The 20,230-nt window shown below is 34.4% G+C and overlaps 1 protein-coding gene across 3 annotated transcripts; it reads right to left on the bottom strand.

Moving 5' to 3' along the window:
- Nucleotides 1–668: 668 nt before the first annotated feature.
- On the bottom strand, nt 669–17,642 carry LOC143446581 (homeobox protein cut-like 1). 3 transcript variants are annotated; one of them, XM_076946293.1, is made up of 11 exons: nt 10,210–17,636; nt 6,010–6,168; nt 5,494–5,568; nt 5,332–5,368; nt 5,157–5,206; nt 4,826–4,919; nt 4,213–4,274; nt 3,974–4,127; nt 1,864–2,064; nt 1,558–1,780; nt 669–1,440 (listed from the first exon to the last, which is right to left on the bottom strand). In XM_076946293.1, the coding sequence occupies exons 3-11, from the start codon at nt 5,500–5,502 to the stop codon at nt 1,041–1,043; spliced, it is 1,230 nt and encodes a 409-aa protein (XP_076802408.1). In that variant the 5' UTR covers nt 5,503–5,568; nt 6,010–6,168; nt 10,210–17,636; the 3' UTR covers nt 669–1,040. The 3 variants fall into 3 exon arrangements, with proteins under 3 accessions (XP_076802408.1, XP_076802400.1, XP_076802417.1); XM_076946285.1 differs by having other exon boundaries at nt 6,010–17,636; XM_076946302.1 differs by having other exon boundaries at nt 1,108–1,249; nt 6,010–17,642.
- Nucleotides 17,643–20,230: the final 2,588 nt, after the last annotated feature.

Here is a 20,230-nt window from a genome sequence, read left to right as displayed (position 1 = left end):
ACAACTTGCCACACCATGTTTCCATTAATAGGCTATTTAGTATCCACGGTATAGCAACCACGCGTAAATGCACCCATTGGCATAATTTGTGGTGAGATGACTCATCTGAACTGGTTTATTTAAAAATATTATCTTATGAGGCTGATTATGATTTGTTCTCAAAATCAAAGGCTTATGAAGTGTATATACGAAGTGAAAGCGCAATTCCAAGGAAACCGTTTCCCTTAGTAGGGAATCGGATGTTAACAACCAAATTTTTTTGAATGTTTTGAAAAAAGAAACAGGACATTGAACCTATGATTTGTACGAAAATAAATTTGACATAAAACTATAAAATATAAAAATTGACACGGACCAACTTTTTCCTGTGTAAAAATTTTAGAATGCATTAGCGCAACCCAGAAGGAACATAGCCAACAAAAGCAACAGGATCTTTTTCACCAAGTTTCTAATGTAAGCGACGCATCCAATCAATTAAAAAATGAAATTCACTGAATGGGCCTTTTATAAAACGCTCACCCATAAAACAACTGATATCGACCACCATTTCGTGTCTTTTGTTTTCTGCTAAATTCCTTCTTAGTTTCCGTTTTTCTGATTTACTTCGCCTAAAGTCTTCGTTGTAAGGTTACAAAATGATGAATTGTTAAAATCGCTTAGCGACTATATTTAAATTAAAATATTTATTTGACGTAAACACAGTCGTGACGAATACAATCACCGATACAGTATAAGGCTATTTGAATAAAAGCATAATAGTATCCCTAACGGATTACGTTTAAAGTGACTGTGCTTAAAAATGGCTTTTAAATAATGCATGCCGTTAAACGTTGCGTCCAGCAGTAAAATTGAGAACATATAGGCCCATACGTCCGAAAACGAAGATACAACAAAATAACAGTTCTTTCAAGATAAATAAAATGGTCTTAGCGAACAACGATAATACAATTTATGAGTCTCCTCGCAACAATCTTCCTGGCACGTATTTCACGAACAGATGGCGAGTAATAAATAATATTATTGCCACCTGATTAAAAAATTCAGTCATACGGCAATTTACCGAATGAATTTTGACAAAAACCCAGTAATAGTTTATCAACACTGTCGTCGGCCCTACTGTTGCTTAAAACAGTCGAATTTGCAGTGGGAGATGAGTTTGTCAAAATCACAGTAGCTGCAATCACAACCGGGTTTGTCACTGCTAAACTTGTCTCACATATTCCTACTTTTTTCTGTTTAGCGTGAGAACCTGTAAGACAATGGACGCCTTCTTTTTTTATGCGGTCATGACAGTTATTGACTTCTCTCTGACCAAGAAATTTGCTCCTGGAGGAAAGGCTTGAAAATGAGGCTGTACCCAAATCCGGATCACTGAGTTTGAGGACATCATCATTTTTAGACGCATCCTCCAATGAGAAAAATCCACGCTTCACTCTCGATCTTTTTATTTTGGAAAAATACAAAGAGGCGTCTCTAGGCGAACTTGATTAACGTTAAAAGTTTTATGAGCAGTAACTAGCGATCCATAGAACATGTAAACGGCTACAATGTGGCTACCTGTAGTTATGGAACCAATTTACAATAGTTGATGACTTTTTGTTGAGCTTTGTTGCAAGCAAATTGACGGTATTATGAGATGGATAGGGTTCAACAGCATAGGCTTGTAGTAAGATCAATTTTTCTTCTGTTGACAAAACAACCCTGCTCTTCTTTTTGGTGACTGGTGCTATGTTATTGCATGCAGAAAGGAGGTTAGATGAGACTGTGCATTTGCTTGATCCTAGAAAATAAAAAAATAAAGGATACCATGAAGTAACCATTCACAAAGTAACTGATGGTGATATTTTTTATACTGTTATTGACCAATGGTAGAGTCCATAAGCTTTTCAGTCTTAATTGTTTTCAGACGTTCGATGTTTTCAGGATTTTTAAGCCAAAGATACATTTTTATGAATGGTTCACGTCCTTTCAAGCTCAAACACTCCCAGGATTTAGGATGAGAAAGCAAATCACTAACAGAACCTTGGGTTAAACCCAAAATTGCTTGCCCAAAGATCCGCTGACCTGTCAATGTACAAAATGTTGATTAGTAGTAAAAACAAGACTCTCAAAATGTATAGCTGACATGTGAGTGACTGGATGAAAAATGCCACGAATATGATGACCAGGTTGTATACCCCTAAAACAGAGCTTCCCAACCTGGAGACTGAACGCACTAAAAGTATAGGATGAACGGATGACGAACACGGTACGGATGAAACTCGTCTCTCTGTTAACTTTTTTGAGACAACATTATTGTAAATTTTTAATCTATTTCGTACTATGTTTTTATTTAAGCGTTTTTTTTTAGTTGCATTTCTGAGATTTCATTCCGGTTTTGGGCTATTGTTAGCGACGCTGCTGATTGGCTGTGCAAGTTTGGCGTTTTCACGCTTACCGTCGCGTCGGGCTACGGTCGAGGCAAGCTTGTACGTAATGTATGTTGCGCAGTGATCACCAAACAAATCCAGCATTGTCATCAAAAAGAACGGGAAAAAATGTTCAAGTGGCGAAGAGAAAAACAACAGCAAAGCAACGGAGTGTGGCGTACACATGTCGATCTCACATCGTATTAAGTCGATCGCTTATCTCGTTGCTGTATTAAGTCATGCAGTAGTCGCGTGCTGCTACATACGCAATTGAAGCCGTGCGTTTTTCTTGTATTCACGTAGAATTGGAAATTTCGAGTTAATTGTGGTTTAATAAGTGGAATAAAGTTTTTTGAAATTGTTTTTTATTGGCTGGGCGCGATCCGACCGATAACTTGGTATTGTCTCGAAGATGTCTAAATGTAACTTTCATGATTTGCTTGTGATGATTCTTGCATGTTTTTAAATGTCCATTGAATTTTAATTTACTGCTATCTTCAAGCTTTCGATGCATTTTTCATGCACACATCGCCAATGAAATGTTAGGGACCGTTGTTACTCGTGGGATCGTTTTGACTTGAAGTAATTTGTACATTCGCGTACTCGCACTGTTGTGAGGTGGATGAGATTGAAAAAAGCAAAAAATTTTTCATTGATATTTTTAACAGTTCAGTAACACTCTACTCACTTGTATATGAAGAATTGCACAAACTTACAAAACAAGGAAGCCGAAACGGTAGGCTAGGTCTAACTACGGTTACCGGAATGGCATAAAAAGTTGCCCGACAAACTTGTCTGCTATCACAATCTTTATCTTCGGACTGAGGAGAGTCTTTCCACGGCTTATACTCAGCAATGGTTTCTAATTGCTTAAGTTTCGTTTGCCGATCTTGTCTTCGTGCAAGTTTTATTACTTGTTAAATTTTTTTGTATTACACGAATTTGGAACCGTTTATCAGAAGCAGTAGCAAGTAGCAAGCGTCATTCGTACTGTGCTGAAGGAAATTGCAATGGTAGCGTAACTGGAAATCGAACTCGGTTCACATTTGATCTTTGATAGTTTAAATCTTACGTAACGTGCGCTTGATAGGATAAGTTAAACTCTCAGGTAACATTTGAGGACCGTAAAGCGTGTTGTAATTTTGTTTTCGTACTGGTCAAATTGGGGTTACAAATGCTGACACATAAACGTTTACGGACTCTGTAACAGATTGTTTTGTAAAAAGTTTAGTTTCAAAAAGTAGTAGGCTACCAAGAAAATGTGAATAAGTGACTAAATCGCCAGCCTGCCAAAAATTTCACAACTTGGACTGTATCACATGCGGATGACATTTTCATGACATTAAAGTGTGCGGAAACTGTCATCACAAAGGTTGAAAAGCATTGCCCTCAAGTAAGGTATTAAAGGCAATGACATTTGTTAGATGGCATATATACTCCAAAACTAGGACCTAAGTAATAAAGAATCGAACTGAAAGAACTATGACCAGTTGACCACAATTTCAATTTCACATAAGTTTGTATTTTAGAAGTTGTACAAACAAAGAAAGCAAACACATACTCACCAATGTTATTTTCTATTAAAATATCTTTAACTTGTCGAGCCAAGACATGTGTGTCTAAAGCTTTGCAGTTTGTGGTGAATTCGTGAATGTTGCAAGATGGTCTCGGAAGGTAACCAGCTGGTTTTAGGTTGCTTGCTCCAACCTTATTGAACACCTTCAAAAAGTATCAAAACCAAGTATGGTGTGACGCATCCTGTTATTAGACTAATGCAAGAAAAAAATATCCATAAAGCGGTCACCGTATTTCCACATGAAACAATTCTTTCACTAAACTCTGAAGAATTTAAGGTCTGGATATTGTCTGTAAAACACAATTCAATAAAATACGGAAATGTTATGCCATGGAATATTACATCAGAGATAGAAATTATAGACAAATAGAAAAAAACATATGTAATTATCTAGAAAAACAGTATTTTTCATATACTTGGTGCAAATTTTATTATTTCAGAGCAACTAACTTTGTAGTGGAATTAAAGAGGTGCAGAAAAAAGTACAAGAATTTAATCTATTAAACCAAAAATCGGTTTTCAAATAACTGTTTAGGAATATTTTGCGTTTTGGTTTCTAATTCCTATGACTCCATATTAAATAGAATTTTTTAAAATACAACATAATTTATATAAGTGTCATGTAATATTAACGTTACAAGCGCTAAAAGAATGTTAATGGATTACGTTGATGGACAAAGATTTTATTAAAGGTTAAGATTTGAATTTTAAAAATCTGTTTTAGAATAAGAAATACTAATAAAAAACTTTTAAAATAGCTTTCAAAATACGTATTAAACTTTCTAAGTGCATAATTCAAATAACTCAATGTGGTGGCTATTGCAAGGTTGCTGAAAGTAACCTGGTAATAATAGCTTGCTTTCTTCTTCTGGTATCATTGAAGCTTGAGAAGTAGCTCCATCATTGTTGAAACCAGTCATTAAATTACTGTTTCCCTATTTGAAAGTTATTTTTAGATACAAAAAAATGAGGCTACATTACAAATTTAATTGGTTTATGCAAACATAAAATACTTGTCCCATCGATCATTTCATTTAAAACCTTTATTGCTATATGACATGACTAATGCAGTAACACAGCACAATACATAAATCTGTGCTGTTACTTGCACCACCTAGTTAAGCCAAAACAAAATTTTACAACTGTAAGTTATTTATATTCAACATAAATACCTCTTCTAATACCGCTTTTATTGGAGATAGCATACAAGCAATGGAAGTGCCTAAAAGGACATCTCGGTGTAGTAAGCAATAAGAAATTGATTAAACAATATTGTTAAATGAAACTTACAACCTTGCAAGTTGATTTCGCATTCTTTTATAAAATAAACTTGATGAAAATACAAACCTTTTTCTACATTGTTTGTTGAAATGGTATTGAGATCCTGCAAGACATTATACTTCGAATTATACTGAATATAATGATCACTACCATATTTGCACATATGTATCAAACTAATTTAACTGTAGATACTACCTTAGTACTGCACAATACAACAGCCATGTTTACCTGATCCATTTATATTGCAGACGTTTATGCCTATAATGTCATAGGTGAAACATTGTGAATGAAATCTTTCTCTTCCTAGCGTAACACATATGATGACAAATTATTTCACACATACTTTCAACAAGATGATTCATACAGTACCCTCCTCGAACAATTATAAAAATACATATTTTGGTTGCACTTGCAAAGAAATACTGTCTGCCTAGGTTCAAGGAAACTTATCATACCGTACAAGCAACAAAGTTACACTCATGAGAATAATATAACTACACATTTTCTGACATGAATGGAATACACAAAGCAAGGTAACACAAGCATGTACAAAATGACAAGACATCTGAAGAAAATTTTCTTATATATAATGCATAGCGAAAGCATACTACGTTTATCCTAACTATTAATAATTCATGATTATGTAATTCCATTTATAGAGAATTTTAAAGGAAAAAATATGAGCCACATAAAATATTAAAACAAAAGAACATATGGTTATGGTATGTTTTGCATAGATAATACCTGTCATCAAGTAGATTACATAGCATTTGCTTCATATCCTGTCCAAAGTTGATGTGGACTTGTAGATAACAGCAAATCAATTTAATGTAGTCTGGGAAAATCATCCCATAAAGCAAAAACCAACCAAACATACTTCTGTTGCTGTTTATGGTTTTTCTGCTGCAAAACAAACATGTGTATTCAAAAAAGCTGAGAAAAACTAAGAGTTGAAAAATAGTTCTTTTCTTTGACCAATTTATTGATATATATAATTTTGACGGTCCTAATCGCTGCATAGCAAAAGAGAACAACAACATTCAGGCAACTTGGAAACCAAATATAGGTAATTTATAATGATTTAAAGAACTCATATACGTGTAAGTTTGCCTGGTTGTTTTAAGACCTTCCATTTATTTAAAACAATACAGGTAACATTAAACAAAGATTTCAATTTGAGAAAGGTTTTAGTAGGCAAATAAAAACATTTGCAGTATTTGGGATAAAATACCAAGATAAAGCAAAAGGATTAATTTCAAGTAGGTTATAAAATGTCTAGTTTTTTTATGACGGACATTATTGCATTGAATATGTTTTAAACTAATCTTTCATAATATATACGTAAACACAGCCTATGAGCTATAAAATAAGGTTTCACGTTTCATGAGCTTTGGTATATAAAGATTAATTCAAACATTTGTAAGGTCATATGGATTTCAGGGCAACCTTCCTGCAATTTGGAATATATATTATTATTATGTAACGTTTATAGTTATGTGTATAAACAGAATCAGACAATTTATGGCATGTAAAATAAGATCAATTATGCTAAATCCAACTTAAATATATTATAAATTTAACCACTCTAAATCTAAAATATAAACTTAACAACTAGCACGATATAGAAAACTATTTATAGGTGGTGTAATAGAAAATTATTTTTAAAATAAACATTTGTACAGAAACAACAAAAACATCTAAACAGTATTTTTACTATGGTACCTAATTCACACAGTATGTTGATTTTTCGAAAATATCTTTCATGGAAAGGCAAAAATGACCCATTACAAAAATACTTTTTTGCCACCAGGCATAATTTCAATAACAAAAGGATGTACGACATTTTTTATATAGCCAATGTTTCACTGACGGTTGAGTCTATCAGGGTAGATTACAACAACATAAAATAGCATTTAGTTTCTAAAACTACAGTAGATAAAATTACTTAGATATGAGCAAAATAAATAAAAAATTATTATAACGTGTGATTATTAAGAGAAAAAAATGCAAAATTATATACATAATAAAGCAAAAGAAACAGTAAATGACAGCTAATGGCAAACAAATACATAGCAAGTTGAAGAAAAGTATTGTGAATATATAACCCTAAACAACAGTAGTGGATCCTTTTTCTCATTTATATAATCCTGTTTCGAGTCAACAAAAAACGATTCCATAAATTTTCTTTTCCAGTAAACTGATTCAAAATTCAGCACATAAGCCATGACTCATGAGTATTCTCCCAATCTATTATGTGTTAATTTTCAAAGGCGTGTTTACTTAAAGTGAGAGGTAAGTCCAAAAACAATTTGACCTTAAACCATTACATAAAAGTCAAAAATATAATAAAATTATTTACTGTTAATCACCTTTAAAAAATAATGCAAAGTTAACAACCAATAAGAAAAATTCCGTCAATTTCTACAGTTTACATGAAACAAAATAAAAATTTTTGCTAAATGCATTTTTTCATGGCATGTATGTATTGACCTTCTCAAAAAATTAGTCAACCACAATGTGCTAACATACACCATAGCGATACCAATAAGCAAAATTTTCAAATACAACATTAGCAAGTTTGACAGCCTTTAAGTAAAAGAAAAAACTGACATAAAAGAAAGGACCAAACTTCAGTCAAACTTAAAAAAATAACTTCTCCTTTGATTAAATTATTTTACATAAGAATTCTATTTTCTTACAAAGTTTGATTTATGTCCGTAAACTCACAAAATGTACTGTATAGCCTACTTTGTGTCTGCTGCTGTTTACAACTATGTATTCTTGAAAACTATAAGCTATCATTAGTATTAGAATATTTGCTTAGTATTAGAATATTTGTATAGAATATCATTAGTACTAGAGGGAGAAAAAGAAAATTTTGGCATAACTTAAACATGGTACTGTATTGAATTCACATCTGTTAGTTTATTAATTTGCCTGTGAACACTCCTTGATGGATGCATTGATGTTAGGGCTTTTAGTTTACAGTATATGATCTTCCCTGAATGTTTTCCAGAACAATTTATTTCAAACACGATGTAGTTTGGCGGTCAAACAACTTAATTTCAAAGCAGCTGGGTGATTACAGATAATCCATACTTGTACAATGCACAAAGTAAAAAATGATGAATAAAGTTACTATATAGGGGAAGAAAAAACGAACAAAAAAAAAGAATAACATAAAAAGCGCATCACATAATTTCAAGCAATGTCTAGCGGCATTGCCTAACTGAGCATTATTTATTGCAACAAATCTAATCGTGGTAATTCAGTTTAGCTTCTTCACTGCAAGGTTTTAAAACTTGATTTTAACCAACCATATCATATTAAATAAAAATACACTATAACAAACTTTTTTATTGTATATTCAATCTATACAGTTTTTACTTCTGTCTTAGATTGGAGCTCTCTGAATTAACATACAAACTATTTTCAAAAGATTCATACACTGTGGAACTACACCAGAGTAAATAGCTTGATAACATTCATAACGTTACTTCACACATAAAATGATGAATAATTAATTATATCAATTTTATTGTTCAGCTTAAATGAATATTAGTACACGATGTGTAACATTAATAGATGGAATTTGGAATTTCCTAGTCGTATTAATATGGAATTTCCTAGCCGTGTTGCAAGTCTGTTCACAGTACACATTGCAGAAGTTTCATGCTTGTAGCATTTGTAATGTATAAGTTATTCATGATGAAAGTTTATCGCAACTTTTTTGTGCGCTGAATTAAATTTGGTCACTATAGGCTGGCCAAATAGGCTTTTTCAAAGTTTCAACAACCACTTATATCTGGAGATACAAACATAAGAATAACAATACCAATAATTTCATCAAATTTTCTCCAGGACAATAGATTTTCAACTTTAAAATTTTGAATCAATCTGCTTTTTAACTTGTTTGAAATAAATAATGTCGTAATGCCATTTTTGTGTTCTGAAGTAAATTCTTTTATTAAAGTTATATTTATTTGGCTCAACTTTGAAACATAACTGAGAGGCCTAGATTATCAATTCTAACAACATAAATACCAATAAAATCAGCAAGAGTAATTAAAAATAAGTTGCGGTATATGCTATTCAATTTAAACGTGTTCGATTACAATAACATTTCTTGCGTTTTTAAAAATAGAGAAAATCCAAAAAAATTGAAGCATTATTTATATAAAGTTACATTGATGGAAGCTAAATGAATTCAAGAAAGCGCATCAACACTGGGGAGTATAATTGCAGGTATGAAGTGTGGCAGAATGCATAACATCTAGGCTACAAAATGTTTTATTATGTCATTGAACTCTGCATTTTTTTCTTGAATAATGTCACTGAATTTTATGTTTTAATACTATCATTAAAGGCTGACATTTTTAATTCACCGGTACCAAAATATGCATGGGATAAGCATAGCAGTTTTTTTATGCTTCTTCAGTTAAACGCAAACAAGAATGTCACTATTTTACGGAAAATTTACTTTTGTTTATTAAATTTTAAACATTTTTCCGAATATATTATACAAGTGGATTTTCATATTTACTTCATCATACAGTACAAACAGCCACAATTGTATGTGTTCTCTATTAGTGCAAAGTGTGGCAGCTGCATACACGAGGTTAATGAATGTGCACGATGAACTTTTTTGTCTTCATGCCGATTTATAATAAATGAACAAAGAATTGAGCTTTCAGCGCATACCATCAAACCAAACCTTGTCTTTGCCTTACTTTCCAGTCTGGTCTGTTAGTCTATACCAGAGAAAACTTATTAATTCTAATCAAAAATAACCAATGTATAGTTGTGAATTTTTTCTGATAATACTATACATACCAGAATTGTACAAGATTACGATTTTTTGCATACCCAAACATGGATTATCGAAACAACACTTCTTCTTCAGTGGCATGTCAAACAATATCACAGTTTTATCCAAATCTGTACCTGCTTGCAATGTTAAATTCTTCTCTATCTGCTCTCCTGGAATCTTCAGTTTCTTACACACAAGTTGAGTTCTTTTGGACAATCGTATTAAGTCAAGTTATTTAAATGAGACTATGTTGAGAAATTACATTGCACCATGCAACATTTTCAAATATTTTTTTAAAAATAATTTGATGCTGCTAAAATTTATCTTATAATATCAGAATTATTGGTAAGAATTCTTGTGTAGTGACTGTAGTCAGACCTATGGTCAAATCATTCCACTAATAGGTAAATTTACATATTCTCAAACTTAAGACCATTGTCGACGCACAGAGGCTAACTCTTAGTGTTTATTGCAAAGCCAAATAAAGCAAAATTTTAACAAATGAACGCTGGAATTTTTGTGTGTATTTTCCACTTGATTTAGAATTTCACCACCTTTTCTTAAACTGGAAATCAGATTTAAAAAATTACAAACATGTTAATAAAAACAGGATAACCGCATAAGTCCATTAAATATGGGCCACTCAATTTACCTCTTACAACCTTTTCGAAGACGATTATTACATACGGTTTTGCTGAAGGTGATGGTTACTACTCCGCACAAGCGCTTAAATCACTACAAAATTAAAATAATTCAACCGTGACTGCGATTAATGGGTCGCAGCGAAGGATAAAAGGCGACAAGTCTATGTGTGACGGCATGTGCGTTTGTCATAAGAGGAATAAAACCGAAGGCAAAGATCATTACTTAAAAGACCAACCAAGGAATCTTCGCACTTCCCTGGTTGTTAAGCTACAAAGCTATAGTGCAAACTAATTGCTTTCTAAGAAGGTTATTACTTTTTAGTTTCTAAACTCTTTGTTAATAACAACTTCATAAATATATACGAAAATAACAAGCACATGGGACCTTTTGACAATGTATTTACATGCTGCCAAAAAACGAGATCAATGTAACTTCAACTGAGAAACTACAAATGATAATGGCACATAAAATCATCGTAATAACTGATACAGAAGAATTCCTCTATAACGGCTACGTTGATATTGACAATTCGCCTTTAAAACTACATTTTGCTTAGTCCCAGCATAATTTTCATCTTTTGCATAACAAAGAAGGCTATATCATAAACCACACTCCAGTTTTTTGCTCATAAGAGAAGAAGTTCCGTATAACATAACAAGCAGTAGTGCGCAAATTGCATTTCACTGTAAAACATTGTAACAAAATTTTCTTTGTGGAATGAATTTTTTCTGCGAGTTTCACCAATTTAGCATATTTTCATTACACTTGCAAACCTGAATGGATTAAACCTTGTTAAGTCGACTTTGGAATGATTTATGATAATTCATCTATAACGGCAACTTATTGCAAGCCTCTATAGGTGTCATAATAAATAAATTTTACTATAGGTGATATAATCAACTCTAGTTCAAAAAATATAAATGCATTGGAAGTAACACTTCAGCTGAAAACAACAGCAGACAACTTATTGCAATCTTTATACTGATATTATGCTTTCAATTTACCATTTATTTTCATTCACTCAATCACGTTTAGGCCTAGTTTAAAACTGTATGCAGCAAGTATTGGAAACTCATAGGCTAGGGCTAGAATAGAATGATGAGCGTTTCTTTGCAGTAACTGCAACTCTTTATCGAATTCAGGTTGTGACAAAGATTCCATCATGGCTGTAAGGCTGCAATCATCTCTTGATTTTCTAGGAATTAATTTTCTAGTACTTACTCTTTGTTTTTTTTCATGCCCAGCAGCTGAAATGAATTTTTCTGACGTAACCTGGCTCTCCATATTTATAAAGTTAGGCTGCTTACTATTATTGTGTAAGGACAAAACTACTGCTTCCAACAGGCTGAATGCTATGCCAGAATTTATGAGTGGCAAAGCTACAGCATCAATAACATTTTCACAAGAATTAAATTTAACTGCATTGTACACATCTTTGCTAACATTGGTAATCCACACAAGCAGTTGTTTTACCATCTTAGCTGAGAGCATCTTGCATTGAGCGAAGTAGTAATATAGATCACAGTACAAGGATTTTCTTTTCAAAGACACTGAATAACTCAAGTCAATTATTAAGTAGTTGCTAAAATTGAGGCACTTTTCATAAAGTTCTGTTAGCGTCATATCATGGTGATCATTCAATGGTTTTAACGGCTGGTTTTGATGAAAAACCACTGCATCAATAATGCACTTTGCTGTTTCTAAGATAATATTTCTATATTTCATACAGAAGTCATCATTTGATTCGGAAAGAAGTTTAAACAGTTCATCTATTATATTTGCTGTCTTTTTCAGCATGTGATTGCTTAAATCTTTTCCTTTGTTTACTTCAAAGTTAAGTAAACAACCAGTGGGAGCCCTGACTGATGTACAATCCATGATGTATTTTTGAAGCGGTTTTATGTTACCTTTATGCCAAAAGGTTTTCACTGATGAATTACATCTTCTTATAAAAAATGTATCTACATCAATATTATTCAAACATTTAAACTCATCACTGCAATTCGGTAAAACAACACCAGTTATTTTTCCTGATGAACAAGTATTGTGTTCCGCTTCTTGTTTCTTGCTTTTTTTCTGCAGAAGTTGAATTTGCAGATAGGTAGCATACTGTTCACCACTTAAATACTGTGGCTTTAATCTTATAATAGCCACTGCAACTGCAAGCTTGACTGATTTCCAGTAAGATTCAGAACACTTTTTGCTGATATGATTCATTCTAAAAATAGCAAACAACAATATCAGCAATCCGATGGTTTCCCAGCTAACAACTTTTTGCTAAATATGGGCAGTACTAGCTAGGGCTTGATTCTTGCTTTCTCACAACCAATAGTGCCACTACCGGTGAAAAAGTTGGCTTAGTTTTGTCGTTTTTATTTATTTTTTTCTATTATTGTCAAATCCAATGTAGGTAATGTGTATTACCAATACCATTGCACCAGACCAGGGGTGTCCAACCCGTGGCCCGCGGGAAGGTTTTCAGTGGCCCGCACGGTATTTTTCGAAATGAATTTAACTAAATCGCCTCCGTAATTTATGGCGAACTTACATTCCATTCTCTCTATACTATAGAGCAATAGATAGTGGAGACAAAAAGAGCAATAGATAGATAATATACTAAGTCTCAAGTGCAGGGGTGCACAACTGTTCAAGTTAATTTTATTTCATCACAATTTATTTCTAAGATTAGAATTTTGGTGTGAGGGTTTTAATTAGAAATTAGCAGTAAACACTCAAGTGGCCCACACAATCATTTGTAAATCGCATGTGGCCCTTTGGCCAAAAAGGTTGGACACCCCAGCACTAGACTATCAACAAAATTTGCTTTCTTCAAAAACATATGTGTTCTACTTATGTCATACAGTCTCAAAATACATGCATATAATGTCATACAGCACCAGAGTTGCTAAATTAAAGTTTTTACATAATGCCAATTATGGGGGGAAAAACAGAAAAGCCTATTAATTTTTTAACTACTGCACCAGGTTGTTTTAACTTTCCCAAGATATATGCAGATAAAGATAGATAAAAAGAATGGTAAATCTAGCTAAAGTTCTACGTATTGTCAAAACACAGTTTTGTTGTGGTCAGCCCGCATTAATGAATTGTTAACTATTTTATTTTTTAGAAGATCTTTTGCTCATTTCTCCTAAAGTTTAACTCAATCTCCCTTCCCAGAAAGAGTGGCCTTCCAGGCTTGGAGCCACTGAAGGGTATACAAACCATTAATTTAGAAGAGCTCCTAAACCATAGGTAATTGACAAAATCAGGTTTTTATAAAACTAAATTGCATCAAATGTGACATGTGCTCTAACCAGAGAGTCAAACCGCAGTTGAAAACGGTTTACATCCAGTTCAGGTTTCACAAAATTTTATTATACCGGTTTTTAGTTTGAGTTTACATCCGAATTGGGTGCATACATTCCTTGCGCTCCAAGTTTAGGTTCAGCAAGCTTGCCAATACACAGCTCGCTCCGGGTTCTAATGACATTGCCTGGCTAATTACTTGTATGGGTTCTAAGCAATTTCTTAGTTCAAAGAATTTCATTATGAATGGGTATTTATTAGTTTAGGACTTCTACATTTAAAAATAGGCATAGAAAACCTGTTTTCTATTGCTCTTAGATAAATTTTTGTACTGAAAAAGTACTGTTGATTGAAAAAAGGTTCGAACCCGGTTCAGGTTCAGACAAATTTAATATGTTAGGTTCTGGTTCCAGCTTTCAAAAAACATCTACTCCAACCGATTCAAATGTTCAAGTTTAGTCCGGTTCAACACCCTGGTTGTAATTTATTCTTAATGTGGAAATGCCCTGTGATGTGACGATTTTTATGACACAAAAGCTAATGAATGCTAATAAAATGAGCTGTAAACTAAAAAAATAGCGACTTGGGCAATACCAAAGTGCAGCATAGACACAACGTCTCATGACCGCACCAATAAACTGGGCCAATTTTTCATAGTAATAGATGTCAAAATCATTTTCTAAAGTTATCCCTGCTGGAAAGTTTACTTTCAGTGCGTTGGGTAAATGCGCCAATAAATGAAATGCCAAACCTTGCACCATGCCAACGCAATACTTATAATGTGCGGCCAAATGGCAACAGGCAATTTGTGCAGAACATCGGTGTCGATTCCTAGACAGACAAGGATGCCTTGCCACCCCAAGTACGATATAAGGGTGGCCAGAGGTTAACAAGCACACCTCTTTACTACCAGACCTCAGTTTCCATATAAACTTTCATAAAGTTACTGTACTCACAAGAGATCATTTGTTTAAAGTCAAGGTTCACCAAATGCCAGTGTTTTGGTCTGCCACTAAACTTTTTCACCTGCTATGTTTAGCTAAAAATAATTTTTATTGCTTCACTGGTGTTGATAGCTATAATTATTGCAGTATGATCTCTATGGTGATTTCTCCTTGGGAGTATTTTTGCGTCTTTTTCCAGTTTTTAACAATTACATACTGTATACCAATAACAATCGTCATGCAAACCCATGGTCCGGACTGCAGAGTATGGCAGTTTTTTCCGAGATCTCGGATGTGCAGAAGAAAAATTCCGGTGTGCACTGTGACTTGTGGCCCAAAGCTGCCCGGTGTTAGTGCAGGCAAGGTGCGACCTTATAGCCTATGATGGAAATCGGGTCGTGTTAGTGTTTCATTCTTATTTAGAGACACCGGTTTTCCCTGGTGTGCAGAGCAATTTTAGACAATAAAATCGCCGGTGTGTTCTCATCATACTCTGCAGTCTGGTCCATGGTGCAATTCTAACTTGGGTGCATTTAAATGAAACAAAGAGAAAATAAAACTCATGTTTGCATTGAAGAATTAAAAGAAAAGGGATAACTCAAATTAACAAATAGAAATCAACTAAAGGAAAAAGGTTAAAATATAATAATAAAGAGAGTACAGCTAAAAGAGCAGAAAACACAACAAAAAACAAACACAAAAGATGTAAAACGAGATAACAAAAGAGAAGACTCAAAAGAGCAGGAACCAGACGGCCTTCCACAACGATTAAGTATGATAGCACAATACACCTTTTTCGTTTAATGTGGTTATCTGTCCTGCTGATGAAGGGTATGGAACTGCAGTAATAATAAATCTAAAGAATGGGTTCGATTTGTTGGTTGCAAGCAATTTCTAATTATGTAAATAAACGTCAAAACGTCCAGCCAAGCCAATTTAAGTTCGTGATGTTAACAGTTGCTTTTGTATACTAGACCCCAGCTACTCTAATTGTGATGTCATCTGGTTGTGCACTAGACCCGCCTGGTCTACAGTTGCCCATCCACAGATCATTAGGCTAACCCAGTGGTTCTTAACCTGGGCGCTACCGCCCCCTAGGGGGCGCTTTTGATTTTTAGAGGGGCGGAAATACTCAGGGGGCACTATATTCAGAAGGTGTAACGATATTTACCTCACTGCAAATTTGCTTTAGTAGTTCTGCTAGATCAAGATCAATGTATACTCTTGCTTTGTATAGGCCAGTGGTGGTCAAACTGCGGCATAGTACCCTGCAAACTGTAATCCGAGCAGTGATTAAGATCAAAGCCCATTCATTGAATGACCGCATATTTCGTCAACATTGTCATGAAAATGAAGAAGAATTTGAACGGCTCTTGCTACATACAGAAGTCCGGTGGCTTTCAAAAGGAAAGTGTCTACAACGCTTTTATGACCTCTATGATTCTGTTATTGATTTCTTTAAGTTTGAATTATTGGATGAGAAAGTGAGTTCAGATTTGGAAAGCAGAAGAGCAGACGTTGCTTATTTGTCTGATATTTTCAAGAAATTAAATGAGGTCAACATTAAATTGCAAGGAACCAAAATGTGTCTCATCAAAGCAAAGGGAATAATAATGGCATTTATTAGCAAATTAGATTTCTACAAAAATTGTTTACTAAGGGAAGACTTAAATCAGTTTCCTAGCTTAAAAGCCGTAAAGAAAAACCAAACCGATGATTCATGTTTGTCAGACACTGATCTAGACTGCTATTCCTCTCATCTTCAAGCATTGAAAGAAGAATTGTTGATCAGATTTAAAGATCTCAAAGAATTAAAAATACCAGAGTGGGTTGTAAATCCATTCCAGGCTGATGCAAACAATGCTGATCCAAATCTAGTTGATGAACTTATAGACTTGCAAAATGACTTTGAAGGTGAAGTGTTGTTTCAGCAGATTGGCTATGAAGCTTTCTGACCAAAGGAACAAGTTAAATATCCTCATCTTTGGGAAAAAATCAAATTATTACTGTTAGCATTTCCTTCATCATAGGCTACCTGGTAGAGAAGGGATTCAGTTCGGTCTTGCAACTCTTAACTAAGCAGAGAAATAGATTGCAAATAAGTAGAAAGGGTGATCTGAGGTTCTTTTATCAAATATTGAACCAGATATAAACTACTTAAGTTGGCAAGTTCTCACCAGGCCCAAGGTAGCCATTAAATACATTTTTCCAGCTTTATTAATGTGTATTTTTCTTTATCAACCATTCTCTTATTATTTCTGTTATTATTATTACAGTTATTAGGCCTATTACTCTTATTAATATATTAAATAATATCGCTTCTCCCAAATACAAGGCAACCGGATTGGTGATTAAGCCGGTCTTTTCACTAAACACTCATCATTTTTAACACATCCCTTTCATTATGGTGGGTAGCAGACTATGGAAACCTCTGAAAAGGGGCGCTGGGGGAAAAAAGGTTAAGAACCACTGGGCTAACCTATAGGCCTAGGCTAGTCTTAGTCCAAACGCTTTTTTGATTCCAAATCACTTTGTCACAGAATCTTTCAATAATAAAGCCGTTAATAAAGCATGGCGCCGTTAAAAATTCATAAGCTAAGTTTTTTTTAAAGTAAACTGCATTTGCCTCGAAACCTCTCTAGGTATTGATGTAGGATGTAGACTTACCAAGTAGCCAGTAGGCTACTTCTATCGCTACCTAATTTGCCGCCTCAGCCAGAGTTGAAATCTGGTGCCCACAAACGTAAAAAACAATTCCCTTGAACCACGTTAGAAAATATTTAATTTTTAGGCTTAATGAAGCTGAAATTTCGGTGTTTAAAATAAAAACCTTTTTTTGATGTAGACTAGAAAGTGGCAAAGTTGACGTGAAATTTCAAATACCCATTGTAAGAAATGTCAGCGCACAACCAGGTCTATTTCCGAAATCACGATTATTCCCTCGGAAAATATTCAATTTGTAACCGTGTGGGAGTTGGTGTCAGGCCATGTTACAACCATCACGATTCCGCTTCTTTTATTTTTGCAACATAATCATTAATCGTTGATCAACTACACGTGTCTGATCTAATAAATACAAGTGGTCTGCCTCGTTTTCTTGTGAAGTTGAGGGTTTCATAGCGCTTTACTTAGTTTTATCTGGGAAGGACACGCCCTTCCTAAAGAACTGGAGTCTGGGTTCCTCTAAGTAACCTGGGGTTAGGTATTATTTCAACCTTGTGTTAACCATTATTGTTTATTGTATTTATAATTAGCTGGGTATTGTATGGTATGATAGTCTTTTTCTTCGAACTGAGCAAAGTCTATGAACGACATAAACCCAGCGATGATTCCTCTTCGCTCGAATCCCGGTTACCGAGCTAGACTTTGTACAATTCCGATGGTTGTACGATTTTTATTTTTATTTTTTATCGTATTGCTTGAATTTAGAACGGTTTACCTGGACTTCTGAACAGGAGTAGGCATCGTTAACTCCTTGCTCAAGGGCATTACAACGATAGCGCCACGTGATATTGAACACAGATCACGGCACGATCAAACACATCTGGATTCATTGGCAGTTAAACGTCTCATAATGGGATCCGGAAACAGAATGGGATTCAGAATCAGAATGTAAATCTCGGCGTCAGCTTTCTCATCTGCTTGTGCCACGTTTTAGGTTATGATGACGTTGAAAGAGCTATAACTTTTTACTATTTCATAAATCAATTTTGCACAAACAGCGGATAACAGTTCCGAGATTTTTAACCTCAGTGTCGTAACCAAAGTCATCAAATTCGAGCCGCATTGAAACCCAAGTCAAATCAAGTCTTTTGGAAGAAGTGACTCGAGTCAAGGCGTTTTAAAATTGTAGACTACACGATAAATTACCAGTTATTGTATAGGCCTATACTGTATAAAGATTAAAATTCGTTTCATTTAAAACGATTTTTGAGGCATAAAAAACAAGATTTTTGGGCAGGGAGATCAAACGCAGGAATTCAGCAAACTCTATTACAGTAATTCACATCTTCGGTGTTCGATCGTTTTCGTTATTTATCTTGATCAGTAGGGGCGCAAAACTGCATCTATTCTCGAGCGCTAAAAAATTAGCTACCAGGGTTGTAATGAAATCATTTTTTCTGACTCGAGTCAATTAATTTACCATGTGTCTTGATTAGGGTTAGTTCGGATATCAATAATTTTTACTATCCGGATAACGGATATATCCGTATATTTGGAATTTATCTAACCGGTTAACCGGATAATAACTGCTAAGTGAGACAATCGATTTCACGAGGTTTGCATGAAAAATGGATTGTAAAATCATTACACAGTTTTATTGTAGATCTACGTACACGCGCAGTACGAGCGAATACGAGAAAAATCACGCAAATTTAATGTTCACTGCTTCTGCAACGCCCTCCTTATAAAGCACAATGCATCAATTGTGGAATCCTGTAGACGGGACCGGAGTTTTGTAACAAAGAGTCCACATGCACTGAATGCTCTTTCTGTTTCCTTTCTGCGACTCTTTGGTTGGCTTAAAATAGTTTTCAATCGTGCTAGTACCTGTGGATCATTTGTTTGTGTTTTCCAAAGAAACTTGCTGTTTTGCTTTCTTTGTGTCAAGAACAATCTTATGTTTTAAACCAAGGTGGTTTCTCATTGCTCCTGTAGATCCACCTTTACAAGAAATCGTGTTTTCACAGGTTTCACATTTTGCCCTCTCACCATTTCTTGATCGTAGAAAGTAGCCCCAAACTGGATTATCACTTTTGAAACGTTTAAATTCCATCTCTTAAATTCAGTCACTTCAAACTAGGTTGTAGCCAAAGCTTTTCAACTGACACTTCACAGACTTGCCTTCACCTTGCCATGAGAATGCAGTCTTCTATTAAAAGAATCATTCATTATGCTTTCTTTGTGACGTGATACTAAATTTCACTCGTGCATTTTACGAGTACCGTAGTTGAAAGTATAAGACAATAGAAGTGTGAACAAAGGTTTAATTGCGCTCAGCGGGAGTCAGCCTCTACGTAACAAAGAATGTTCAAACTTACTAAAAAGTGTAAAACGCATTAGCAACGATACTCTTTTAGCCGGTTAACCGGCAGAATTATATCCGGATATCAGATAGAAAAAAAAACTGCGGTTAATCGGTTAACCGTTATCCGGATAATCCAACCCTAGTCTTGATTCAAGTCTAGTCGGTTTCAAATGTGACTGGAGTCAAGTCCTATAATCCCATATAGCCAATGCATGTAACTTTTAAGGTTGC

The sequence above is a fragment of the Clavelina lepadiformis genome, chromosome 1 (assembly GCF_947623445.1).
Source record: "Clavelina lepadiformis chromosome 1, kaClaLepa1.1, whole genome shotgun sequence".
In the NCBI taxonomy this organism is placed as follows: Eukaryota; Metazoa; Chordata; class Ascidiacea; order Aplousobranchia; family Clavelinidae; genus Clavelina; species Clavelina lepadiformis.
The sequence above is the reverse complement of the archived record's forward strand: the minus strand, read 5'-3'. Positions and strand labels throughout refer to the sequence as shown.

Coding starts and splice junctions, on each gene's coding strand:
- LOC143446581 (XM_076946285.1), bottom strand. Junction 5,207..5,331: donor AACAAACAATGTAGAAAAAG/GTTTGTATTTTC, acceptor ATGTCCTTTTAG/GCACTTCCATTGCTTGTATG. Junction 1,781..1,863: donor GCTTATGGACTCTACCATTG/GTCAATAACAGT, acceptor TTTATTTTCTAG/GATCAAGCAAATGCACAGTC.